Genomic DNA, 21,075 nt, shown 5'->3' with positions numbered 1-21,075 from the left:
GTCCCGGCCCCGCGGTGCCCCCGGTGCCCCCACGCTCTTGTCCCCTTGTGCCGGGAGGCCCCTTTAAGCCGTGACGTGCGGCCGACTCTCCGCTTCCCCTCTAAATAATGGCCCTTACCGGGACCCGTAGCGGCGAGCCAAGCTGCGTGTACCGTGTGTTCGCGGTGTATGCCGGGAATCGTAGTTCTCGGCGTCTCCGCCGCCGGTCCCGATGGCGGCGGCGGCGCGGCTGCTGCTGCTGCTGCCGCTGGGCTGGGTCCGGCCCGGCGGCTGCACCGACCCTCCGGACGGCGGCTGGTAAGGGCAGGGAGCTGCCCCGGGACCGGTCCCTATGCCGGTCCTGGTGCCCGTGCCGAGCGCAGCCTCCCGTTGCAGGCTGGCGGGCACGGTGCCGGAGGAGCCACGCTGCACCGTGGAGCGAGCCGACGCCTCCCTCACCTACTCCGTCTTCCTGCAGCGGTACGGGGGACCCTGCACCGGGGAACCGAGACAGGGGGCCGGGGGACAGTCCCGGTGCACCGGGCGGGCTAACGGAGAGGGCCGGGGGGATTGGGGGTCCCGGGGGAGAAGCTGGGGGACGGTGGATGACACCGATCCCGGTGTCCCGGGGTGGGTCGGGGCTGGTCCCCGTGCTCCGCCCGTGCCGGACCTCGCTGGATGCTCCCCCCAGGTTCGCATTCTCCCGGCCGGTGATCCTCGGTAGGATCACGGACAATTCGGTGAGTGCCGGGAGGGGACAGAGGGTGGGACACACCTCCCGGTACCTCGGGAGCGGCGGCAGCACCCCGGCCCCCTGCTCTCCATCCCCCAGGCGTTCCGAGCCCTCTGCACCCGGGAGAAGCTGCTGGCGGCCTTCGGGCCCTTCCCAGTGCGGCTCAGCACGGCCAACACCTACTCATACCGCAAAGGTGAGCGCGGGGCCGTGCCCGGCGCGGGGGTGCCGCTTCCCCCGTCTCATCCCTCCGTTCCCCCGTCTCATCCCTCCGTTCCCCCGCTCATCCCTCCGTTCCCCCGTCTCATCCCTCCGTTCCCCCGCCTCATCCCTCCGTTCCCCCGTCTCATCCCTCCGTTCCCGCCTCATCCCTCCGTTCCCCCGCCTCATCCCTCCGTTCCCCCGCCTCATCCCTCCGTTCCCCGGCTTATCCCTCCGTTCCCCCGCTCATCCTTCCGTTCTCCCGCTCCTCCCTCCGTTCCCGCAGTGGATGTGCCCTTCCAGGAGTACGTGGAGCACCTGCTGAAGCCGCAGGACCCGGCCCGGCTGGGCAGCGGTGGGTGGCGCCGTCCCGCCCCTCGCAGCCCCCTCTCCTTGCCGGGCTCAGCCTCCCGTGTCCCCCCAGACACCCTCTACTTCTTCGGGGACAACAACTTCACCGAGTGGGGTCCCCTCTTCCAGCACTACGTGCCCCCTCCCTTCCGCATCCCTGGCACCAGCCCCGCCTACAGCTTTGGGATCGCAGGTGGGTGTGGGATGGGAACCTGCGGGAGGGGATCGGGGCGGGCCTGGGTCTCTCCCCAGCACCAACCCCCCCCCGCCCCCACCGCAGGCTCAGGCTCTGGTGTTCCCTTCCACTGGCATGGCCCTGGTTTCTCCGAGGTGATTTTCGGCAGGAAGGTGAGAACTGAGCCCTAGAGGAAGGATTTGGGGAGTGGGGACAGAAGTGAGCCCCAAACAGGTGTCCCTGGCCACGGGGAAGCCCCGCTGGGGCTGAGCCCGAGGGGCTGGAGGGGAATTGGGAGGGGATGTGCCCCTGGTGTTTTCCAGCGCTGGTTTCTGTACCCGCCCGATAAAACCCCGCACTTCCACCCCAACGAGACAACGCTGGCCTGGCTCCAGCACACGTATCCCACCCTGCCACCAGCCCAGCGCCCGCTGGAGTGCACCCTGCACCCTGGGGAGGTGAGTCCAGGGGCTAGAGGGGACCCCAGGCACCCCAGCTGGAGCCATGGGACCCCACTGCTGTGTCCTGCAGGTCCTGTACTTCCCTGACCGCTGGTGGCATGCCACGCTCAACCTGGACACCAGTGTCTTCATCTCTACCTTCCTGGGCTAGGGCTGGGAGGGACAAGGACACGTCACCATCATCCCAGCCAGGGCAGGAGCTCCAGCTCCCGCCACCCTCAGGGAAAGGCAACTGGTATTGGGACCAACTGCCTGAGAAAGCTCTGGTTTTTACTGGTCTTTACCCTTCCCCGTGGATTAAAGCTGTTCTACTGAAGCACACTGTGTGTTGCTACATCCCCGGAGCAAACCCGGTCCCCATGGGTTGGCACCAATTCCCAAGCCAGGATATCCCCAGAAATGGCTGCTGTGAACCACTCCAGATCCTTTTCCATGTTTATTGCTGAATTTTTTTTTATTCTTTTTATATATATATATATTTTTTTTTTTTATGGACATTGGCAAACTTCCAGAGGGCGCTCAAAAGCCAGGCAGGCCGTCAGCCGACTGAAACGCTGGAATCTCAGGTGGATGCAAATCTGTTGCATTAGTTTTTGTAGGGTTTTTAAGGGACTTCATTAAAAGGAACAAGAACTTTAACCCAGGTGGTTGTTCTTAGGGAACCACAGTCCCAGTGGGGAAGGGAAGGTGGGAACCAGCCCCTCCCAGTCCAGGGCAGTTGTTTCCCAGGAAAAGCCAGAGGGTGAGTCGGCATCCCAGCAAGTGGCTGTTTACTGGGAAGAGAAGCCAGCCCTGGCCAGGCAGGAAGTGGAAGGAGGAAGAAACAACTATAAACACAGGGAAGGATGGGGCTCCAGGTGCTCATCCCAGCAAGCTCCCTGTGGCAATCCCTGGAGCAGGACGTGCTCTTTAGGGACAATGGCTGCCCTGGCTGAGGGGGTGATGGACATGATGGTGAGGCCACTGCTGAGGAGCCAGCATTCCAACCCCCAGGCAGGTCTTGGAGCGGGAGAGGGGAGCCAGGGAGCCGTGGTGCCCGCCCTGCCGCTGCAGCTCCTCGGGAACGGGACATGGTGCCGTGCCCTAGCCCGGCGTCAGGCCTGGGGCGGCTGGGCCGGAGGGGGAACAGCCGGAGAGCGAGTAAGGCATGGTGCCAGCCCAGGGAGAGCCAGCTGTGCCAGGGCACCCGGGCGGGCAGCACTGCCCCCGGCCCCTCAGTAATCCTCCACCCAGCCGTTCTCCGAGATGAACGCGTCTATCACCTCCTTCATGGCGAGGTTGGGGATCAGCTGGTCCTGGGTCAGGGGACTCCGCGTCACCGGGTCAAAATGACCCACACGCTGCAGGGGAGGAGGCCGAGGGGAACCGGTTACTCCACGTGCCCGCGCTCAGCCCTGAGGCGCAGGTGGCTGTGAGGCCAGCGCCGTGTAGCATCTGCCCCAGCACCCGGGCACCTGCCCGTGGGAAGAGGGAGAGCCCTCTCGGAGGTGCCTCCCAGCAGGATGAGGGCAGGTCAAGGTGCAAGACCCCTGCCAAGAGCCGCCTCCGCTTTGGGCAGGGCCTGGCAGCACCTGCTCCGCAGGGAGCTGCCCGGGCAGGTAACCGGGACCAAACCCAAGGAGCCTTCGGAGCCCTGAGCTGAGCAAAGAGATCCCACCCAGGCAGGAGAGGACTTCAGGCAAGGTCCTGGGAAACACCCCTGCCCCTGGCCTGGCAGTACCTGGAGATGCTCCTCAATGTCTTTCCTGTCGTAGGTGATGCCGCTGGGCGTGATGCAGGGCTCTCTCATCAGCTCAAAACTGATCTTCCCACACAGGTAGTCAGGGATGTCCCGCTTCTGGCTCGAGAGAGGCACAGCTGGGTCAGGGAAGTGGGCTGGGAGGTGGTGCTGGCTCAGAGCAGGGAGCAGGGCACACAGCAAGTTAACAGGAGCACAGCTTGGGCCACACTCACCTTCCTCTTCTCATCCACTTGGGAGAAGAGCTCATCCATGTCTGCCAGGTATTTGTCCTGAAAGAGAAGTCCTTGAGGACAAGGCGTCCCTGGTGTGCAGGGGCTGCAGGTTCCCAGGGAGAGCCCCAAAGCCTCCCACCCATGGGTGCTGCGGCAGGCCCTCGGTGGCCCCTCTGCCTGTGCAGCTCCTGGCTGAACCTGGTAGGGGTGATCCAGCTTAAAAATAACCTTCCTCTGTGGAGCTATTTTTATCTGGGATTAGTCCCCAGCACCCAGACCCACATGTGGCTGAGAGCAACTCATGTTCCCTCAGGGAACAACAGGCACAACAGGCGTCACCGCTGCCAGGCTGAGACGAGAGGTGACCGAGCAGGGGAAGCCGTCATGGAGGGACACAGCAGCCCTGCAATGCTGGCCCGAGCCATAGAATGAAGGCTAAGCTGTGCTGTGTCCCAAGGTTTCCCAGCTTTCATCTGCACAGCTGTAGCCCTGCAGCTTCCCTGGCTGCAGCAGAGCATGAGGATGGGATGAGGATGGGATGAGGAAGCCCCCAGCCCCTCACTCACGTGTTTGGCCTCGATGCTGGCCAGCTGAACACGGCTCCGGCTCTCGTCCGTGTTTTCCTCCTGCTGAGTCTTCCGGCACTCCGCCAGCTCCCTAGGACAGAGTGGGAGATCAGGAGGATGGGGGAACATTGCCACTCCCTTCCCTGCTGCAGGGCTCTGCAGAGGCACCTCACACAGAGCTGTGACAGCCTGGTGGCACTACAAAAGCCTTTCCAGGTGCCCCGTTACCTCTCCTTCTCCGCCATGATCAGCTTGGTCAGGTGGGAGTGCAGCTCGTTCTCCTGGTTGATCCGCTTCTCCTCGATGCTGTTCCAGCGTTTCTTCTTGGCGATACGCAGCGCGCTGGGGATGTCATCCCCAAAATTCAGCCGCTGTTCCTTGGCGAGGTTGTAGGCTGAGGAGAAAAAGGGCACTCAGAGCCAGTGGCAGCATCCCTGTCGCCACCCCTGGCCCCTTCCCAGCAGACAGGAGCAGGGCACGGTGGCAGCGTGCCCGCTCACCTCTCTGCAGGTTGGCAATGGCCTCGTCGTAGTTTTCCATCTCCATCTGGCACTGGCCCAGGAAGAAGTGAGCCTTCACTGACTGCCCGTCCAGCTCCAGCGCCCGCTTGCAGTCGGCCAGGGCCTTGTCGTGCTGCTGCATCTTCAGGTAGCACAGGGCCCGGTTGGTGTAGTACACGGCCACCAAGGGGTTCCGGTTCTGCGGGGACAGGCCCATGTTGGCGGCGGCGGCAGGGCCAGGACGCGCTGGCAGCCGGGTGACAGCCGGGTGACTCGGTGAGCCAGCGGCACAGCGCTGTCACCCTGGGCAGGGAGGGCCAGGAGTGCCAGCGGGGGCGTGCACTCCGTAGGGAGGTGCTGGGATGGACTGGGGACACACTGGGGCCAGTCCCCATAGGGCAGCCTGTGTCCCTGCCCACAGAGGGGACTGGCACCCCTGGCACCCTGACTGTCCCAGGGTGGGTCTGTCCTGCCCAGCACAGCCTAGGGACAGGGCTGGGTTTAGGAGAAACAGGCTCAGGATGGGGGCACTCTGGGGGTGGGTGTAGGGCAGTCCAGCCTGGAGTTGGGTGGGGGAGAGGATGGGCTGGGGGTGTCCAAGCCCAGAGAAGGCCAGGACGGTGCCTAGCCAGGCCTGGGGGTGGGAGTCCAGGCCCAGGAGGGGGGAATCAGGCCCAGACGCGTGTCCAGCCCCCCCCCACCAGAAGGGCCAGGCCCAGGGAGGGAACAGTGTCCAGATTAAAAGGGTCCCATCTCACGGGATGGCATCTTGGCCAGGCCCTGAGGAAGAACAGTGCCCAGACCAAGGAGGTTCCACCCTGGCGGTATCCAGGCCAGAGCCAGGGAGATGTCCAGGCTGGGGGAGGCCCATCTTGCGGGTGTCAAGGCCAGGCCTGCGGCGGGGGTGTCCCATCCCTGGGGATCCCATCCCAGGCTTAGCCAGGCCAGGTCCGGGAGGCTGTCCAGGCCAAGGGAGCTCCCAGCCTGGGGTCCTCGAGGCCAAGGGGGAGCTTGGCGTGTCCCGTCCCGGGGTTACCCAGGCCAGGCCCCTGCGGCCGGGGGTGCGAGTGTCCCCTCCCCGCTGCTCCCGTCCCGGGGGCCGGGGGCGCTGCTGGGACTCACGATGGCGCGGCCGTAGCAGGCGGCGGCCTCGGGGTACTTGCGGCCGCCGAAGAGCCGGTTCCCCTGCTCCTTGTGCTCCTGCGCGCTGTGGCTCTTCTCGGGGCTGCCGCCGCCCGCGCCCCCCGCGCCCGGCCCCGCCGCGCCGGGCCCCGCCGCGCCGCCCTCGCGCTCCTCCTTGCCCTTCATGGCGCGGCCCGGGCCGGCCCTGGGGCCGCGGCTCCGCTGGCTCGGGCGGCCCCCGGAGCTCCGGCTCCGCCGCTCCGGCCGCGCACTGCGACAGCGCCGCTTCCGGGGCGGGGCGGGGGCGGGGCCACCGGCGGGGGCGGGGCCGGCTGGGAACGGGGCGGAGAGTGACGGGGCCGGGCCGGGGGCGGGGCCTGCGGGGAGGGGCGGGGCCTGCGGGGAGCGCGGGGAAGGGGCGGGGCCTGGCCCGGAGGGCGGGGAAGGGGCGGGGCCTGGCCCGGAGCGCGGGGAAGGGGCGGGGCTAGTGAGGGACGGGGTGGGCGTGGTCCGTGGTGGGTGGGCGTGGTCGTTTGTGGGCGTGGCCTGGGCGGGGTCTGGGGGTGATGGACGGGTTGATTGGGGTGGGGGCTGGGAGGGGCGGGGGCAGCGCAGGGAGGGGTGGGGCCGATGGGGGGGTGGGGGTGGGGTTTGGTGGGAGCAGGGCGGGCAGAAAGGTGCGGAAGGATGGATGAGGGGCCTGGAGGGAGGGGATTGGGGTGTAGCGGGTGCTGGCGGTGTGAGATCCAGGGAGGGGAGGACGTGGCGATGATGGGGTGCGGGGGGCTGGGGGCTCGGTGGGGGGTGGGACTGAATAGAGGGTTGGGGGTGCCGGGGGTGCGGGGTTCGGATGCCTGGAGCCAGCGGTGCGTGCGCTGCAGCAGGCGGGGCTGGATGGGGCGGGGGGTGGTCTCAGTGCCCGGCCGTGCTGCCGACCCCCCCCGCACCCATGTCCCCCCCGCTTTGCTGCCAGCCCCGCGGGGCTCAGCCGGGTGCCGCTTCACTTATCCCGGAGTTTTCTGCTCCAGTAAGTCCCGGCCCCAGCTGTGACCTCCCCCCGCCCCCCCCAGGCCAGCCAGCCCCGGAGCCCGCACTGCCTCCCAGCAGGGATGGGGGGCACCCCCAAAACCCCCTCCCCCGATAGAGACACGAGCCCGCGCAGTGTGCAAAATATTTATTTATACTCCAAAAAGGTCTGGGGGGGGGGGGGATTAGAGCGGGGACCCCCCCCTCGCCCCCATCCCGAGGCGAGCCCCCTGCCCCGGGAGGGCGGCGGGCAGCAAAGCGGGGGGGCCGGGGCGCGGGGAGGGGGGGCTGTGCCGCCGAGGGCACTGCCGAAATGACTTGTGCCGGTCTCAGCCGATTCCTGCCGGGCTCTCCCCATATCCTTCTTTTTTTTTTTTATTACTATTATTCCTCTTTCTTTTATGTATATTTTTATTTTGGCATAGAAAAATAAATCGCTCCTATTTTGGCACCAGTCCTCCGTGTGAAAGTGCAGGTCCTGGGGGGCAACGAAGCAGCCCCCACCCTGGAAAGGGGGTACAGGAGCCAGCGGGGGGGGTCCCCCTCATTCGGCTCCTTCCCGAGGGGCACATCCCGAGCCCTGCGGGCACCCCGGGGGGGTTGGCGATGCCGGGGCAGGGCTGAAGCATCCTTTGGGGACGGGGCTACAGCGGGGGGGGGCGGCAGGGGACATTCGGGGGGGGCGCAGCCCGGGGCGGGGGGCGGCGCGTTCTCTAGCACCGAGGGGGCAGGCGGGCGGGGGTGGCCTGTCCCCATGTCACGCGCGGGGACCCCCCCAGCCCCTCCACCGGGCTTGGAAAACAAACCAACCACAGGGTCGGGGCGGGGGGTGGGCTACGGCGGGGGGGGGATCTGTGCCCCCAGCAGGTCGTAGGCGAAGATGTTCCAGAAGACGGCGAAGAGCAGGAAGGTGCCGTAGGACAGCAGCAGCACCCACCAGCCGCACTGGTCCTGCAGGCTCTCCTCGTAGCTGCGCAGGATGGTCAGCCCCATGCTGATGCCCACGATGGCCCCCGCCAGGTGCGCCATGAAGCTGGGCTGGGGGCCCGAGGCCGGCAGCGGCGGCGAGAAGCGGAGCCAGACGGCGCGACCGACCTCGGAGCTCACTGCGGGACAGGGCCGGAGGGGCTGAGCCCGCGCCGGGGCCCCTCACGCCCGGGATGGGGTCTGGGGGCGAGTACTCACTGCACACCAGCGCCAGCACCATCCGCAGCAGCTTGTAGGGACAGCGCATCCCGGCCCAGTTCTGCGGGAAGGTAGGTGGGTGGGTGGACGGATGGATGGATGGATGGACAGATGGATGACGGGCTGGCACCAGCGATGCCCCAGCACCGAGGAGGGGGCTGCTGCCAGAGCCCCCGGAGTGCCCCATGGAGCCCCCTCCGGTCCCCGCTCCTCCCCACGCACACCCAGCCCCTGATGCCACCCAAGGTGGTCCCCCTGTGACGGTGCCACCCCTAACGCTACCCCACAGCATCCCCCACCCATGTCACACCATGCTGCCCACCCCACAGTGCCAATCCACCCCATGGCATCCCCCGCTAATGTCCCACCACCTTGCCCAACCTAAGGACAGCTCCCACCCCCGCTGTCACCCCATGGCATCCCCCACCCAATACCACACCGTGCTGCCCACCCTACAAAGCCATCCACCCCCTGTCCCCCCCGCCGTGTCCCCTTGCCCCCTCGCTGACCATGACGACATTGGCGAGGTGAGCAGAGCAGAGGGCGTAGACCCCCCCCGAGCCCCCGACCAGGGGAGCCCTCATGTCCGTGATGGAGACGGTGAGGGAGCCTGGGGGCACAGACGGGGCTCAGCACGGGTTATCACCCCCACAGCATTAATTAATTAATGTCTACATTAATTAATTACAGCCTGCATTGCCCCCCAGCCCCCGGCCAAGCGATGCTGGCACTGCAGGATGGTACCCAGCAGAGCCCAGCATCCCCATCAGACCCGGCGTGCCCCTCCCCGTGCCTTCCCCTGGTGACAGGGACCGATGGGGGGATGGGGACAGTCCCCCCCCCCCCCCCCCCCCAGGGGAGCACCCACCTGCCAGGACCCCGGCCAGGTAGAGGAAGCTGATGCGCAGGATGCCGTGCACCATCTCCAGGGGCACCCCGATCATCAGCTGCAGGAGGGCGTTGAACCCCAGCTGCTCCAGCCTGCCCAGGCACAGGAGGGGACAGGCGCTGCCTCAGCCTGGGCAGCCCCCGGGGTGTCCCCGGTGTCCCCCCCCAGCAGGACCTACCCCACGTGCATGAACATGTAGGTGAGGAAGCGCCAGGCGCGCGCGCGGTGCCCGGGGTGATAGACCAGGGGGCTCTTCATGTACTCGGGGTGGTAGGTCTGCAGCACCCACTTGTTCAGCCGCGCCCCATAGCACAGGAACACGATGATCTGTGACAAACCCCACGGCTGTCACCCCCCTTCACCCCAGATCTGAGCCCCACAAGGGCGCCAGGGTGTCACAGCTGGGGTCACTCGTCCCTTTTACCCCAGTCTGAGCCTCTGCACGGGCACTGGAACATCACAGCTGGGGCCACTCATCCCCACTGCCCTGGGTCTGAGTCCCACATGTGGGCACAAGGACATCACAAACAGAGTCCTCCAACCCTTCACCCCAGATCTGAGCCCCTCTTTGGACACCAGGACCTCACAACTGGGCTCACCCATCCCCTCTATCCTGGGTCTCAGCCCAGCCATGGACACCAGGACATCACAACGGGGGGCACCCAACCCTTCACCCCAGATCTGAGCCCCGCTGTGTGCACCAGGAGATCACAACCAGGCTCACTCGTCCTGTCCACCCCGAGTCTGATCCCTGCCAAGGTGTCCGGGACGCTCCAGCCAGGACCCGCCTGGGCACCGCCCGCCTGTGCCCCGTACCTGGGTGAGGGTGACGGCTGCCATGAAGACGGGCGGCGGGCAGGTGCGGTGCTGGTAGAAGTACCAGCGCCGGTCCATCTCGCAGGGCAGGATCTCGTAGGCCACGTAGCGGACGAAGCGTTTGTAGATGCCGAGGCCGGTCTCGTCCAGCAGGACGTCGCGGGGCAGCGCCCGCTGCCCGTTGGCGATGGCGCGCTTGAAGCTGCTCGAGCGCTTGCTGCTGATCTGCGGAGAGAGGCCGTGCCCGCGGGGGCCGCGGGGGCAGCTCGGGACGCACGGCTTGGGGCCACCCCCTGCCCAGCCACCCCCTCGTGCCACAGCCCGGACGAGCCGTCCCGAGGCCACGCCGCCATCCCATGCCAGGGGAGCCCCTGGGGACCGCCGGTGTCTGCCCCCCTCCCCAGGGGCACAGGGAGGTGCCCGGTGCCCACCCCGGGCTGGCACCCACCCCGTCCCTGCGGCCGCCCGGCACTGACCAGGTCTACCAGCTCCTGATAGCAGACCTGCCCCTCGTCGTTGCCCTGTGCCAGGGCCACCAGCATGTCCAGCTTGGCGGGGTCCAGGGGCAGCTCATGGCTGTGCACCAGGCTGGCGAACGTCTCCACGCCGATGAAGCCGGTGTTTTCGGGGTCGAGCTGCGGGGCACGGCAACGGAGCATCACCGGGACGCCGGGGCCGCGGCTCCCTGGTCGGCTGGGGACACCTCCTGGTGCCTCAAGCCTGGCTCCGTGACACTTGTCCCTGCCTCTGCGAGGGACACCACAGCCTGCAGCCGTCCCGGATCGCGCCCCGTAAGGTGCCCTGTGCCACGCGGGTGCCCCGTGCCGTGCCCGTGTCCCCGTCTCCCCGCGGCGCAGTCAACACTCTCCCACTCAGTTATTTCTCGCCGCCAGCAGCCTGCCAGCCAGGAAGCCACCAAGCTAAACACACGCGCAGCCCTGGCACCAGCCTCCTCCTCCTCCTCCGCCTCTCCTCCTCCTCCTCCTCCTCCTCCTCCTCCTCCTCCTCCTCCCGCTCCTCCTGCCGCCCTTGCCGCCGGCCGCTGGGATCCACCGCGCCCTGTGCCGGGGCACCCTGTGCCATCCCCGGGGCTCCCAGAGCCATCCCCGGGGCTCCCAGAGCGGGCTGGGCACCTGAGCCCTCCAGGCACAGCGCACCACGGGGCACCCCGCACCACGGGGCACCCAGCGCCATGGGGCACCCGACATGGGACCGCTCATGGGGACAGGGAGCCCAGGATGGCACAAGGAGGGTGGAGATGGGGAGAGCCCCTGCAATCATCCCGAAGTACTGTGGGGTTTTCTCCTTGCTTCTGCAGGGAAAGAAATGAAGGAGAGGAGCCTCACCCTCGTGGGATGGGCAGGAAAGGAAGTGCTTGGGACATGGGATCGTATCCCCACCCGGGGGGCACCCTGTCCCTCCCTGTTCCCCCGGCAGGAAACAGCCGCTGCCTCTTTCCCAAGGGGGTTTGGCTGCCCGGAGCGGGGCGCAGGGTGGGATGAGGGGTGCAGGGTGAGATGCAGGGTGTGGGATGAAGGATGGGATGAAGGGTGCAGGGTGTGGGATGAAGGATGGGATGAAGGGTGCAGGGTGCAGGGTACAGGCAGCGCTTGCACCCTCTCAGCAGCCGCCAGCCCATGGGAGCGGCCCCAGCCATGGGGAGCGGGAGCACCTTGGTGTCACCCGTCCCCCTGCCCCACACCCGTCACCCCACAGGCTCCACGTGTGTGTGTGTCACGCCGGGACCTGGCACACGCTGTCCCCACGTTGGCACACGCTGAGCCACTGGCCCCAAGAGCGCCAAGAGCCCTGTCAGCAGCCAGGGAGCCCCTCTCTGCTTTTGGGGCGCATCTCCCCCCATCCCAACCTCACTGGTCCCCTATCACCCTCCTGGAGGGGACAATCCCCAGCCCCCAGCCCTCCCAGCACTGCTCGCTCCCGGGAAAGATGCTCATTCCCGAGCAGCTCTGGTTCACATGGAGTCCCTGTGCCCGAGGGTGGGGTGGCGTGGGGGACAGCACCGCAGCTCCCGGGCTGGGGGACTCAGCCAAGGTCATGGAAACAGAGGGGGGCGAGCGGGGGAACAGTTAATTTTCCTGGCCCCCAAGAAATTCCCTCCCCGTGCCCAGGGGAGAGCCACCAGCTGGGCCAGAGCTGGGCGGGGATGGAGGTACGAGCAGTGGAGCTCAAGGGGGGCAGGTGGGGGTCGGGGGGCAGCGGGTGGAAACCCCTCAAGCCCCCATCGTGCCGCGAGCAGAGCCCCATGCAGCGCTGGTGCTCCACGGCCTCATCCCGCAATCAGGTCACGGGGGTGGGTGCAGCCCCCCGCTCCGCCGGCGGGACCGAGCCCACGGCACCCCCGGGGCTCCATCCGGCGCCCAGACCCCACCGGCGGCGCTGGGGCTCGGTGCCCAGCACCCCTCGTCCTTGAGGGCGCACCGGGCAGGATCCGACCCGGCGCTGGCGGAGGGAGAGGCCACAAGTGAGATGAGTCGCGCGTTCTCAGCGGCACGAGGGGGGGGCGGGTCCCCCAGGGCGGTGATGGGGGGCACCGAGGGACGCTGGAGGGGGGTGGCACAGCCGCGGTGGCCGCCTTGGGTGGGCAGCGCTGCCCGCTGCGCGCCAGCCGTGCCCGGTGCGTGCGAGCATCCTCCCCCCCCCCCCCCCGGTAGCGATGGCCGGTGTCCGGCGGCCCCCCCGAGCGCAGCCCGGTGCCCGGTGCCCCCCGGGCGGCCTCACCTGCTCCTGGATGAGCTGCAGCAGGGAGCTCCTGTCCATGCACCCGGCGGGAGGAGGGCTCCGCCGCTCCTCCGCGCCCGGGGCCGGCGAGCCGGGCAGGGGAGCGGCGCGGGCGGCGGGGGCGGCGGCGGGGGCGGCTCTCCCCGCCAGCCCCGCGTTGCGGCGGGCCCGGGAGCGAGCGGCGAGCGGCGGCGCCGGGAGCCGCCGATGGCAGCGGGGCGACGGCGGCGGCGGGGGCGGGAGCGGAGCCGAGCGGAGCCGCCCCCGCCGCAGCGCGCGGCGCAGCGCCCCCCCCTCCCCGCACCCCCCCGCCGCCGCCGCCGCGCGGGGAACCGGGACCCGCCCCGCCCCGCCCCGCCCCGCCCCGCCCCGCTCCGCCGGCAGCGCCGGGACACGGCCCGGGGCACGGGCAGGGAGCCGGCACCCAGCGCACGCAGCACGGGATGGTGCCGGCATCCCGGTACGGCTGCGGGCATCCCGGTACGGCTGCGGGCATCCCGGTATGGGAACCTGCATCCTGGTACAGGTATCTGCATCCCGGTACGGCTGCGGGCATCCCGGTACGGCTGCGGGCGTCCCGGTATGGGAACCTGCATCCCGGTACAGGTATCTGCATCCCGGTACGGCTGCGGGCATCCCGGTACGGCTGCGGGCATCCCGGTATGGGAACCTGCATCCCGGCCCAGCTGTGGGCATCCCAGTACTGGTACCCACATCCCAATATGGTAACTATATCCTGGCATCCCGGTATGGTATCTACATCCCAGTGTTGGTACCCACATCCCAGTACTGGTACTCACATCCTGGCCCAGTGCCTACATCCCAGAACAGTTCTGTGCATCCTGGTGTGGGTACCTGCATCCCGTAGCCATGTCCCAGCACTGGTACTCACATCCTGGTGTGATCCCTGAATCCCAGGACAGGATCTGCGTCTTGGAATGGGAACTTGTATTTCATTTCCAGAGCTGCATCCCAATACAGGTACACGTATTCCAGTACAAGTACCCACATCCTGGTACACGGTTTTGCACCTGCACCCTGCTACAGGAATCCATATGCTGGTACAGTACCTGCACCCCAGTATGGACACCAGTATCCCAGTATGGACACCAGTACCCCAGTATGGACTCCAGCATCCCAGAATGGACATGGGCATGCCAGCACCAGGCAGCAGCCGAATCCAGCACAGGGGACTGCAAACATTCCCTCCATGCTGACCCCGCACCTACGGCCCAGCACAGCCCAGGTACATCCCCCATGGTACAGGGGACACAGAGCCTTCGCTGCTGTCCCCTGCCCCAGGGTCCCTTGAACTGGCACCTTTATGCGACGTGCCCAGTGTCACCCAGGCCAGGCTCCCCTGGAGCACCAGGCAGGGCAGGGGTGTCCCCAGGACCCATCCCTGGTGCCATCCTCACTTCCTGGAGCCACGGCTCAGCCGCACTCCCTGCCCAGGGAGCTCTGGGCTTCCCAGCCCTGCCAGGCTCCTTCCCTGGGCACTGTGTGTGGCCGTGGCTGGGGTCCCATGGCCCTGCCACACGTGTCCCCTGCCCCACGCCCGTGTCTGTCCCAGCACAGCGTCCGTGGCTCCGCACACCAGCGCTATTAATACACACCGGGCCACGTGGGCCCGCGGCTTCCATGGGATCCAGCCTGGTTTGGAGTCACCAGGGAGCACCGCGTGTCCCGTCCGCCTTGGAACCTCCTCCTCTGCTCGGCGTGGCAGCACCGGCTGTGTCCCCACCATTCCTGCGCCCTGGCTGGCCCTGTGGGAAGGGTCTCCTCTCCCACCCCACAGCCCAGAGCGATCCCCTCACAGGTGGGAGCAATCCGACCCCATCCAGCCTCAGTGCAGAGGCTCTGGAAAATCCTCTTCTCCGGCTGCGCCCACATTCCCTGTGCCCAGCGCCCGTGGCTGAGGCTGCAGCGACAGAAATAGCTGAGGGAAAAGCTGCCACGGGAAAACAGGAGCAGGGATGGGAGGTGGCACAGCCCCGGGAGCTGCGGGCATGGGGGGAAAAGTGGCTGCAGGGAAGTGGGGAGCTCCAAACCCCACACGGGGATGGGCACAGACATCCACAGCTCCCAGGGCAGCCAAAGCCTCCTGCTTCCCACGGATCTCGGGCAGAGAACCACGGGATCCACCACCTCTTCCCTGTCTCTCCCCCCTGGCTGGCACTTGTTGCTCAAGGACCCGTGTCCCCAAGCACCAAGGAGCCCTGGCCAGCCCCAAGCGTTTTCCCACCACACCAGGCTTCAGCTCCTACCCTAAATCCCTCAAACGGCGCAGCGTAGACCCTCGGGGTGGCCCTGCTCCCGCCGCAGCCCACAGAAGCCCCAGGCTTGGTGCAGCCCGGGCACGGACGAGGGTCCTGCTCCCCAGGTGACGCAGGACACGCTGTGCAAGCGCAAGGTGTGTAAAAATTTATTTTGCTGTAGAGAACAAACCTAAAACATTACGGCTCCACCAGAGGTGGAGCAGGGAGATACCAGGCACGGGCCCAGCTGGCAGAGAAACGCACGGTGGGCACAGAGAGGGACATGAAACACGAGAGAGGTGGCCCCGGCAGTGCCAGGGACCAGAGGCCAGGAGTGAGTGGGTGCCCGACTGCCAAAGCACCTCCAGCACGGGCAGGGACCCCCGGCCGGACAGCGCTGGGGACAGCGGGATGGGGACATCACCCTGGCACTGTCCCAGGCAGAGACACTGGGGCTGCCCAGCAATTTCTCAATCCCCCTCGCTGGCTCCAGGCCACGATAAAACATTTAAACAAAACACAGAAAAAGCAGCTCCAGGTGGCACCTGGGAGCTGCCCCCACAGCTGCCTGCAAAGAGACCGACCCCGAGCGTGCTGGGGAAGGCCAGGCTGGTGGCACCGGCCAGGGGCTGATCCAGGCTGCCCCTGGGAGCACGGGAACCCAGGGATGGGTGCTGGCCTTGCTCTTTGGGACTTGCAGACAGGGATGCTGTGGGGCTTTGGCCCCGAACGGGCGCTAAGTCAGTCCCAGCAGCTGACACCAGCTTGGGTGTGGGCAGGGGACAGGAGATGGGGCAGCAAGGAGCTTCCAGTGGTACCAGGAGATGCAATGCCCAGAGCCTCAGACTCTGAACAGGGTGCCACAGAGGGGACAGCAGGACACGGGGACTCTGGCACAGCGTGGTGCCAGCTCAGTGATGGCACTGCCAGGGAAGGAGTGGGCACACAGTGGACATCCAACGCCCTCCCAGTCCTTACCAGGGCTCCCAGAGCCCTGCAAATACTGGTGACCACGAATACTGGTGGCCAGGGGTGGGGAGCAGACAGGCCACACAGGTGGCAGGAAAGGAGGGCGGATGGACCCAGAGCTCGGCACCTGCAGGACTCACAAGAATTCTGTGTAGGAACAAGACAAGGGAGCTCAGGACAAACCCTGGTTATCACCGTCCCCCCTCAGCCCAGGACAGCAGCTACTGTGTCCCAGCAAGAAGGGCCAGGCCTGACCCCAAAACACTGAGGCTGCGGGGTGTAAGTGCCTGGGCCTCTCTCCCTGGCTGCCTTTCCCAGTGCTGGCTGAGGGAAACCGGGACAGGAGATGGAGACGTGCCCCAGGGAGCTGGAGCCATGAGCTCATTTGACAGCTCAGCTGCTGCTGGAGCTCCCAGAAGCTCCGGGAGCGTTGCCCCCTCCAGAATTGAGGGCACCAGCACAGCCCTCTAGGGAAGGGATGTGCCCAGTCCAACAGACACCGAAACACTCATGTTTGAGCTTAAAAACAAGCGTTAAAAAAACTGAACAGAATAAAAGATGAGAGTGATCCTCCAGCTGCTGGTGAGGCAGAGCCCTCCTGGCAGAGCTGCCTGCCCTGTGGCCACGGGGGCCAGGAAGCCACAGGCTGAGGCTGGCCGGTGCCAGGGACTGATCCTGCTGGTGCTGGGAGGTCCAGCTTCACTGGTCCTGCAATCCAGGCTGGGAGCAAAGGAGGATTTCCTACCAGGGGCCAGCTTGAGGCAGGGCCCCTCACCGGGGTGTCGCTGGGGATGGGGAGCTGGTGTCACGGGGGGGACGGGGTGGAGAGCGGCTCTCATTTGTTCTTGGCCAGCAGCCGGTACAGGGTGAAGCCCACCAGCGCCGTCACCGCCGCCCCCAGCGCCACCCGCAGCCAGAAGGACGCGACTCCCAGCTCCACGGCGTTCAGGTGGCTGCAAGGAAACACAGGAGAGGCCGGTGAGTGTGGCTGTCCCAGTGCTCCCACCCCACAGAGGGAGGCTGGGGGTGCCAGGCAGGGGGCAAGCACAGCACTGGGGGGAACAGCCCAGCTGAAGGCGAGGCTCCCAGAGATTCCCCGTCCCTGCGAGCGGAGCGCTCGTCACCCGGCATCACCATCAAGCCAAGGGAGGGCTGTGGGATGGATGTGGCTGTCCCCTCCCCTGCCCTGCAAACAGCTCTCCAACACCTAAATAATTAGGCAGGTATCTGCCTTTCTAGGTCAGGCTGCCTTTCCAAATCCCAGTGCACGGAGAGCCGGGATGCCACGGGGACACCGGTGACAGGGAGCAAAGGGCAGCAAGGGACAGGGCCCGGCGCTGCCCCAGCGTACACATTCCATTCCCAAACACGTGCTGTCCTGCACTAACTGCTCCTCTCCTCCCTCTCTCTCCATCCATAATTCATTCCCCACTACATCGGGGGAGCACAGCCAATCCCCGGCCCTCCATTACGCTGTTATTTATTTATACCACATACCCTAAGATATATTAAGAATATTTAAATTTTAATACTGCAGAGGGGAGGGGAAAAAGAAAAAAAAAGCGTCAGCTCTAAAAATAAAGTTGTTTATTGAAAAGAAGCTGGAGGGAAAACTACTCACTAGTAATCCCATCCTGCCTTCCAAGGCTCCCACACGTTCTCCCCCCGAGGGCTCGGCCCTTGGAGCTGTGCTTGCCCTTCCCAGCCCCGCAGCAGAGCGATTCCACTCACAGGGATCTCCTCCCTTCCCACAGCCCCCCTCACCTCGCACGGCCAGCCTGGTGCTGTCCTACCCTACCCTCAGCCCCTCTGGGGTGCAGCTCCTCCCAAAGGGAGGCTGGGTGACAGAGGTCTCGCTTCACTGACCTCTTTTTCAGTCTGATCCATCTCATCAGGAGAAAATAGCTGCCACCCCCCCCCCGAGGGCCTTGGCAAACTAAGCTGGCTACTCCTCTTCAGCGTTTTTTATCTTAGGCTTCAAAAATAAACACTCCTGTGGCAGGATCTATCTACTCAACCTGCCAGAGACACACACACACAGGCAGGAGAAAACCTCCCCCCTCTGTAATTAGAGGAAGAAGTGGCTTTTCTGTTTCAATTATTTGTATAAGCAGATCACAGAATCCTGGAATGGTTTGGGTGGAATGGAACCTTCCAGCTCATCTCATTCCATCCCCTGCCCTGGGCAGGGACACCTTCCACTAGCCCAGGTGGCTCCAAGCCCCAATGTCCAGCCTGGCCTTGGACACTGCCAGGGATCCAGGGGCAGCCCCAGCTGCTCTGGGCACCCTGTGCCAGGGCCTGCCCACCCTCCCAGGGAACAATTCCTTCCCAGTATCCCATCTAATCCTGTCCTCCCTTAGCTTAAGGCCATCCCCCCTTGTACTGCCACTGCATGCCCTAGATGACACCAGAATCACTTGATGACACCAAAAGCTGCAGAGAAACCAAAGCAAAAGCAATGTGGCAGAGGCAGGGGTGGGACACAGCCCCCTCCCCAGGCTGTGCCCCCAGCAGAGCCCCTCCAGGGGAAGGATACTAACGGGAAGGTGGCAGCAGTGGCCAGTTTGGTGTAGACAGCAGTGCTGGGCGGTCCCTGGCTGTGGCAGGAGAAGAGGAAGGGTGGAGGGAGGCAGTGCTTGTAGCAGAACTCAGCTGGGAAGAGCCCTGGCTGCTGGCTGGCTTCTGGCAGGTCTGTCTTGGAGGCCACGAACACACAGGGGATCTGGCTGTCCAGGTAGTGCTGCTGCAGAGACAGAGAAACCCCAGCGAGGGTTACAGACCAACCCCTGGGAGATGCGGGGCTGCCACAAAGGCTGATGTCCCCCATGCCCTTGGTGAAGTCAAATAGGACCCCTGTGGTCCCCCAGGACCCCTGTGAAGTCCCCCAGGGTCGCTGCCAGCTACCTTATAGATGCTGGCACAGTAGCTGAAGGATTTGGGGTCGCTCAGGCTGTAGATGAAGCAGGCGACGTCGCAGGCTGCGTCCGATGGCTTCGTGAACGTCGTGTCAGCGCTGACCTCGTGCAGCTGGAGCAGAGGGGACACGGTGTGTGCCACAGCAGTGTCCCAGGGGGTCAGCTGCTCCTCACAGCAGCACATGGACTGTGCCAGCACAGCCACAGCCCAGCCCCGTGTGCTGGGACATGGGGACACAGCCTGGCCCTGCTAAGGCCAGACACGGCACGATTCCCTGCTCTCCCAGACTTACTATGAGGTACTTCTCCTGGCCATTGACCTGCACTGTGTTGATGGTGTAGAGGGATGGCTGTCCTGGGCTCTCCCTCTGGGCCTGTCACCAAGGAAAACACGGTCTCAGGCAGCGGAGACAGGAGCAGTGCTGGGGGAGGGACAGTGTCTCACACCACCCTGAGCCCCTGTGGTCTGACAGCTGCCAGAAGGGCAGCCAGGGCCTGTCATGAGATGTGGGGCTGTTCCTAATAGGCAGGGGAAGTCAGCATCACCGTGGTCAGACTGGGAAAGGCACAGCCCCTCCGGACCCTCGGGACAAGCAGAGGGAGCAGGCCCACTGCCTCAGCCAGGATTAGGGACACCAAAGCCACCAGCATGGAGGGGGTGTGAAGCACGGGCAGGGAGAGCATCACACAGGGAGGCCTGGCCATGGGCAGGAAGGTGCCAGGGAGGGACAGATCACTCCAGGAGCCCCGGCTGTGCCTCCTGCTCTGCCCTGGGAGCGTGGCCGGCCAGGGAGCAGCCACTCACCGCCAGGCTCCTGCCGAGGAAGGCCTGCAGGAAGGCGGACTTGCCTGCGCCCCGCGCTCCCAGCACCTTGCACAGGAACACGTTCCTCTGGGTCTGCCCTTTCTCCAGGTCAATCCTCTTCTCCCGGGTCACTGGCAGGAGAGAGGGTGGGTGAGAGCCAGGAGAGACCCCAGCTGAGACAGAAGGGGAGGGCATGGCTGTACCTGTGAGGGCTTGGCTCTGGGAGTCCTGCTCCGAGAGGATGGGGTAGCCCAAGTAGCCCAGGCACTCCAGGCAGCGCCGTACGTCCAGGTAAGCCATGAGCCTGGGGAGACAGAGTACGCCAGGAAGGTCAGCAAGGGCTCAGTGATGTGACCAAGGGCCAGGGAGAGGGACTGAGCTTACGTCCACTGGCAGAGGAATCCATGCAGGGAAAGCAGGCCTTTATCAGTGGTGCATACCGTGTTGTAGAGCTCGGGGCCCCAGGGCACGCAGGGGAACACGCTGAAGAAGTTCTGCAGCTCTGTGTGCGACAGGGCTCCATCCTGGTCCTGCCAAAACACACTGAGTCACCAGGGCAGGCAGGACCCAGCCCGTGCCCAGAGGGGGCCCTGCCACACCGGCCACCTCCCTGCTGTGACACGTCACAGGGACGCTGCCCATGGCAGGAATCGACGGCAGCGAGGCCGGAGCTGGGCGAGCTCACAGAGCCTGTGCCTTGGGGCCTGCCAGCACTGCACAACAGCAAACACACTTTGGGATTGCAGCTGCAACCAGGCAGGACCCGTCCACACCCACCCCACAGCCCTGAGCTGCTGTTCCTGGCATTCCTGGAACCAGTTGTTCCACAGCAGCCTGCGTCAGTCCAGCCTGGCCCTCCACAGGCCAACTCTGCAGTTCCAGGCTGCTGCACCTGAAGGGGACCAGTTGGCACCTGGGCACCCAGGGATGAGCATCCATTCAGTGCTGCCACTCCCCCTGGCCACAGAGCTGATCTGGGCACACAGGGATGTGTGGCCACTCCGTGCTGCCATTCCTGAGCCACTCCCCTGTTGTCTCAGAGCTGCCATACCCCAGATGCACATCAACATCTCAATAGCCAGTCCGAGCAGGTGCACGCAGATCCAACACATCCCCTTCTTCCACTCTCCAAGAGCCTGAGTTTGGCACAAATGTGTTGCTTTCTCTCCCTCTCTCCGGCCTGGCAGCCCTCCACCAGGCTGGCAGATGCTGGTGCTTGGTCCATGGCTGCTGGCCAGCAGCTGTGCCCGCTTCCCTGCCTGCCTCCCTGCCCGCTGCAGCCAGCAACTACAACGGCCATGCCAGCTTGATGCCAACTCAGACCCAGTCCCTGAAGGTCCAAACTGACCTTTGGTCAAGAGTAGTGACCACAACCCCACATCCCTGATAGGCCACCAGACTACCTACAGCTCACTGTGGCCACTTCCTG

General features: G+C 65.6%; 4 protein-coding genes across 9 annotated transcripts in view; 1 reads left to right on the top strand and 3 right to left on the bottom strand.

The window, feature by feature from the left end:
- Positions 1–153: 153 nt before the first annotated feature.
- JMJD8 (jumonji domain containing 8) lies at positions 154–2,539 on the top strand. 3 transcript variants are annotated; one of them, XM_032125952.1, is made up of 9 exons: positions 182–297; positions 376–459; positions 671–719; positions 812–908; positions 1,200–1,268; positions 1,338–1,457; positions 1,545–1,612; positions 1,763–1,897; positions 1,971–2,216. In XM_032125952.1, the coding sequence occupies exons 1-9, from the start codon at positions 212–214 to the stop codon at positions 2,049–2,051; spliced, it is 789 nt and encodes a 262-aa protein (XP_031981843.1). In that variant the 5' UTR covers positions 182–211; the 3' UTR covers positions 2,052–2,216. The 3 variants fall into 3 exon arrangements, with proteins under 3 accessions (XP_031981844.1, XP_031981845.1, XP_031981843.1); XM_032125953.1 differs by lacking the exon at positions 671–719 and having other exon boundaries at positions 154–297; XM_032125954.1 differs by lacking the exons at positions 1,763–1,897; positions 1,971–2,216 and adding an exon at positions 2,413–2,539 and having other exon boundaries at positions 179–297.
- On the bottom strand, positions 2,346–6,242 carry STUB1 (STIP1 homology and U-box containing protein 1). Its single transcript, XM_032125947.1, has 7 exons — positions 6,042–6,242; positions 4,920–5,118; positions 4,648–4,813; positions 4,420–4,510; positions 3,854–3,910; positions 3,621–3,737; positions 2,346–3,240 (listed from the first exon to the last, which is right to left on the bottom strand). Exons 1-7 carry the CDS (start codon positions 6,225–6,227, stop codon positions 3,115–3,117), a joined length of 942 nt encoding a protein of 313 aa, XP_031981838.1. The 5' UTR covers positions 6,228–6,242; the 3' UTR covers positions 2,346–3,114.
- A 1,190-nt stretch (positions 6,243–7,432) lies between these two features.
- Positions 7,433–12,818, bottom strand: RHBDL1 (rhomboid like 1). Of its 2 annotated transcripts, none has more exons than XM_032125944.1 (8): positions 12,697–12,818; positions 10,434–10,592; positions 9,958–10,182; positions 9,320–9,468; positions 9,121–9,233; positions 8,762–8,862; positions 8,253–8,313; positions 7,433–8,173 (listed from the first exon to the last, which is right to left on the bottom strand). In XM_032125944.1, exons 1-8 carry the CDS (start codon positions 12,733–12,735, stop codon positions 7,902–7,904), a joined length of 1,119 nt encoding a protein of 372 aa, XP_031981835.1. In that variant the 5' UTR covers positions 12,736–12,818; the 3' UTR covers positions 7,433–7,901. The 2 variants fall into 2 exon arrangements, with proteins under 2 accessions (XP_031981835.1, XP_031981836.1); XM_032125945.1 differs by having other exon boundaries at positions 10,461–10,592.
- Positions 12,819–15,097: 2,279 nt separating this feature from the next.
- LOC116451924 (mitochondrial Rho GTPase 2) overlaps positions 15,098–21,075 on the bottom strand; it is a 45,041-nt gene continuing 39,063 nt past the window's right edge. For all 3 annotated transcript variants that reach the window (XM_032125905.1, XM_032125903.1, XM_032125904.1), the window contains 7 exons: positions 20,031–20,176; positions 19,850–19,950; positions 19,647–19,777; positions 19,135–19,215; positions 18,831–18,953; positions 18,467–18,669; positions 15,098–16,876 (listed from right to left, as the gene is read on the bottom strand). In XM_032125905.1, the coding sequence (XP_031981796.1) occupies positions 16,759–16,876; positions 18,467–18,669; positions 18,831–18,953; positions 19,135–19,215; positions 19,647–19,777; positions 19,850–19,950; positions 20,031–20,176 (903 nt within the window). In that variant the 3' untranslated portion in view covers positions 15,098–16,758. The remainder of the gene's footprint in view (positions 16,877–18,466; positions 18,670–18,830; positions 18,954–19,134; positions 19,216–19,646; positions 19,778–19,849; positions 19,951–20,030; positions 20,177–21,075) is intronic.

Source organism: Corvus moneduloides, chromosome 16 (assembly GCF_009650955.1).
Source record: "Corvus moneduloides isolate bCorMon1 chromosome 16, bCorMon1.pri, whole genome shotgun sequence".
NCBI classification, from domain to species: domain Eukaryota; kingdom Metazoa; phylum Chordata; class Aves; order Passeriformes; family Corvidae; genus Corvus; species Corvus moneduloides.
Note: the sequence above shows the minus strand (reverse complement) of the source record. Positions and strands in the feature narration are given on the sequence as shown.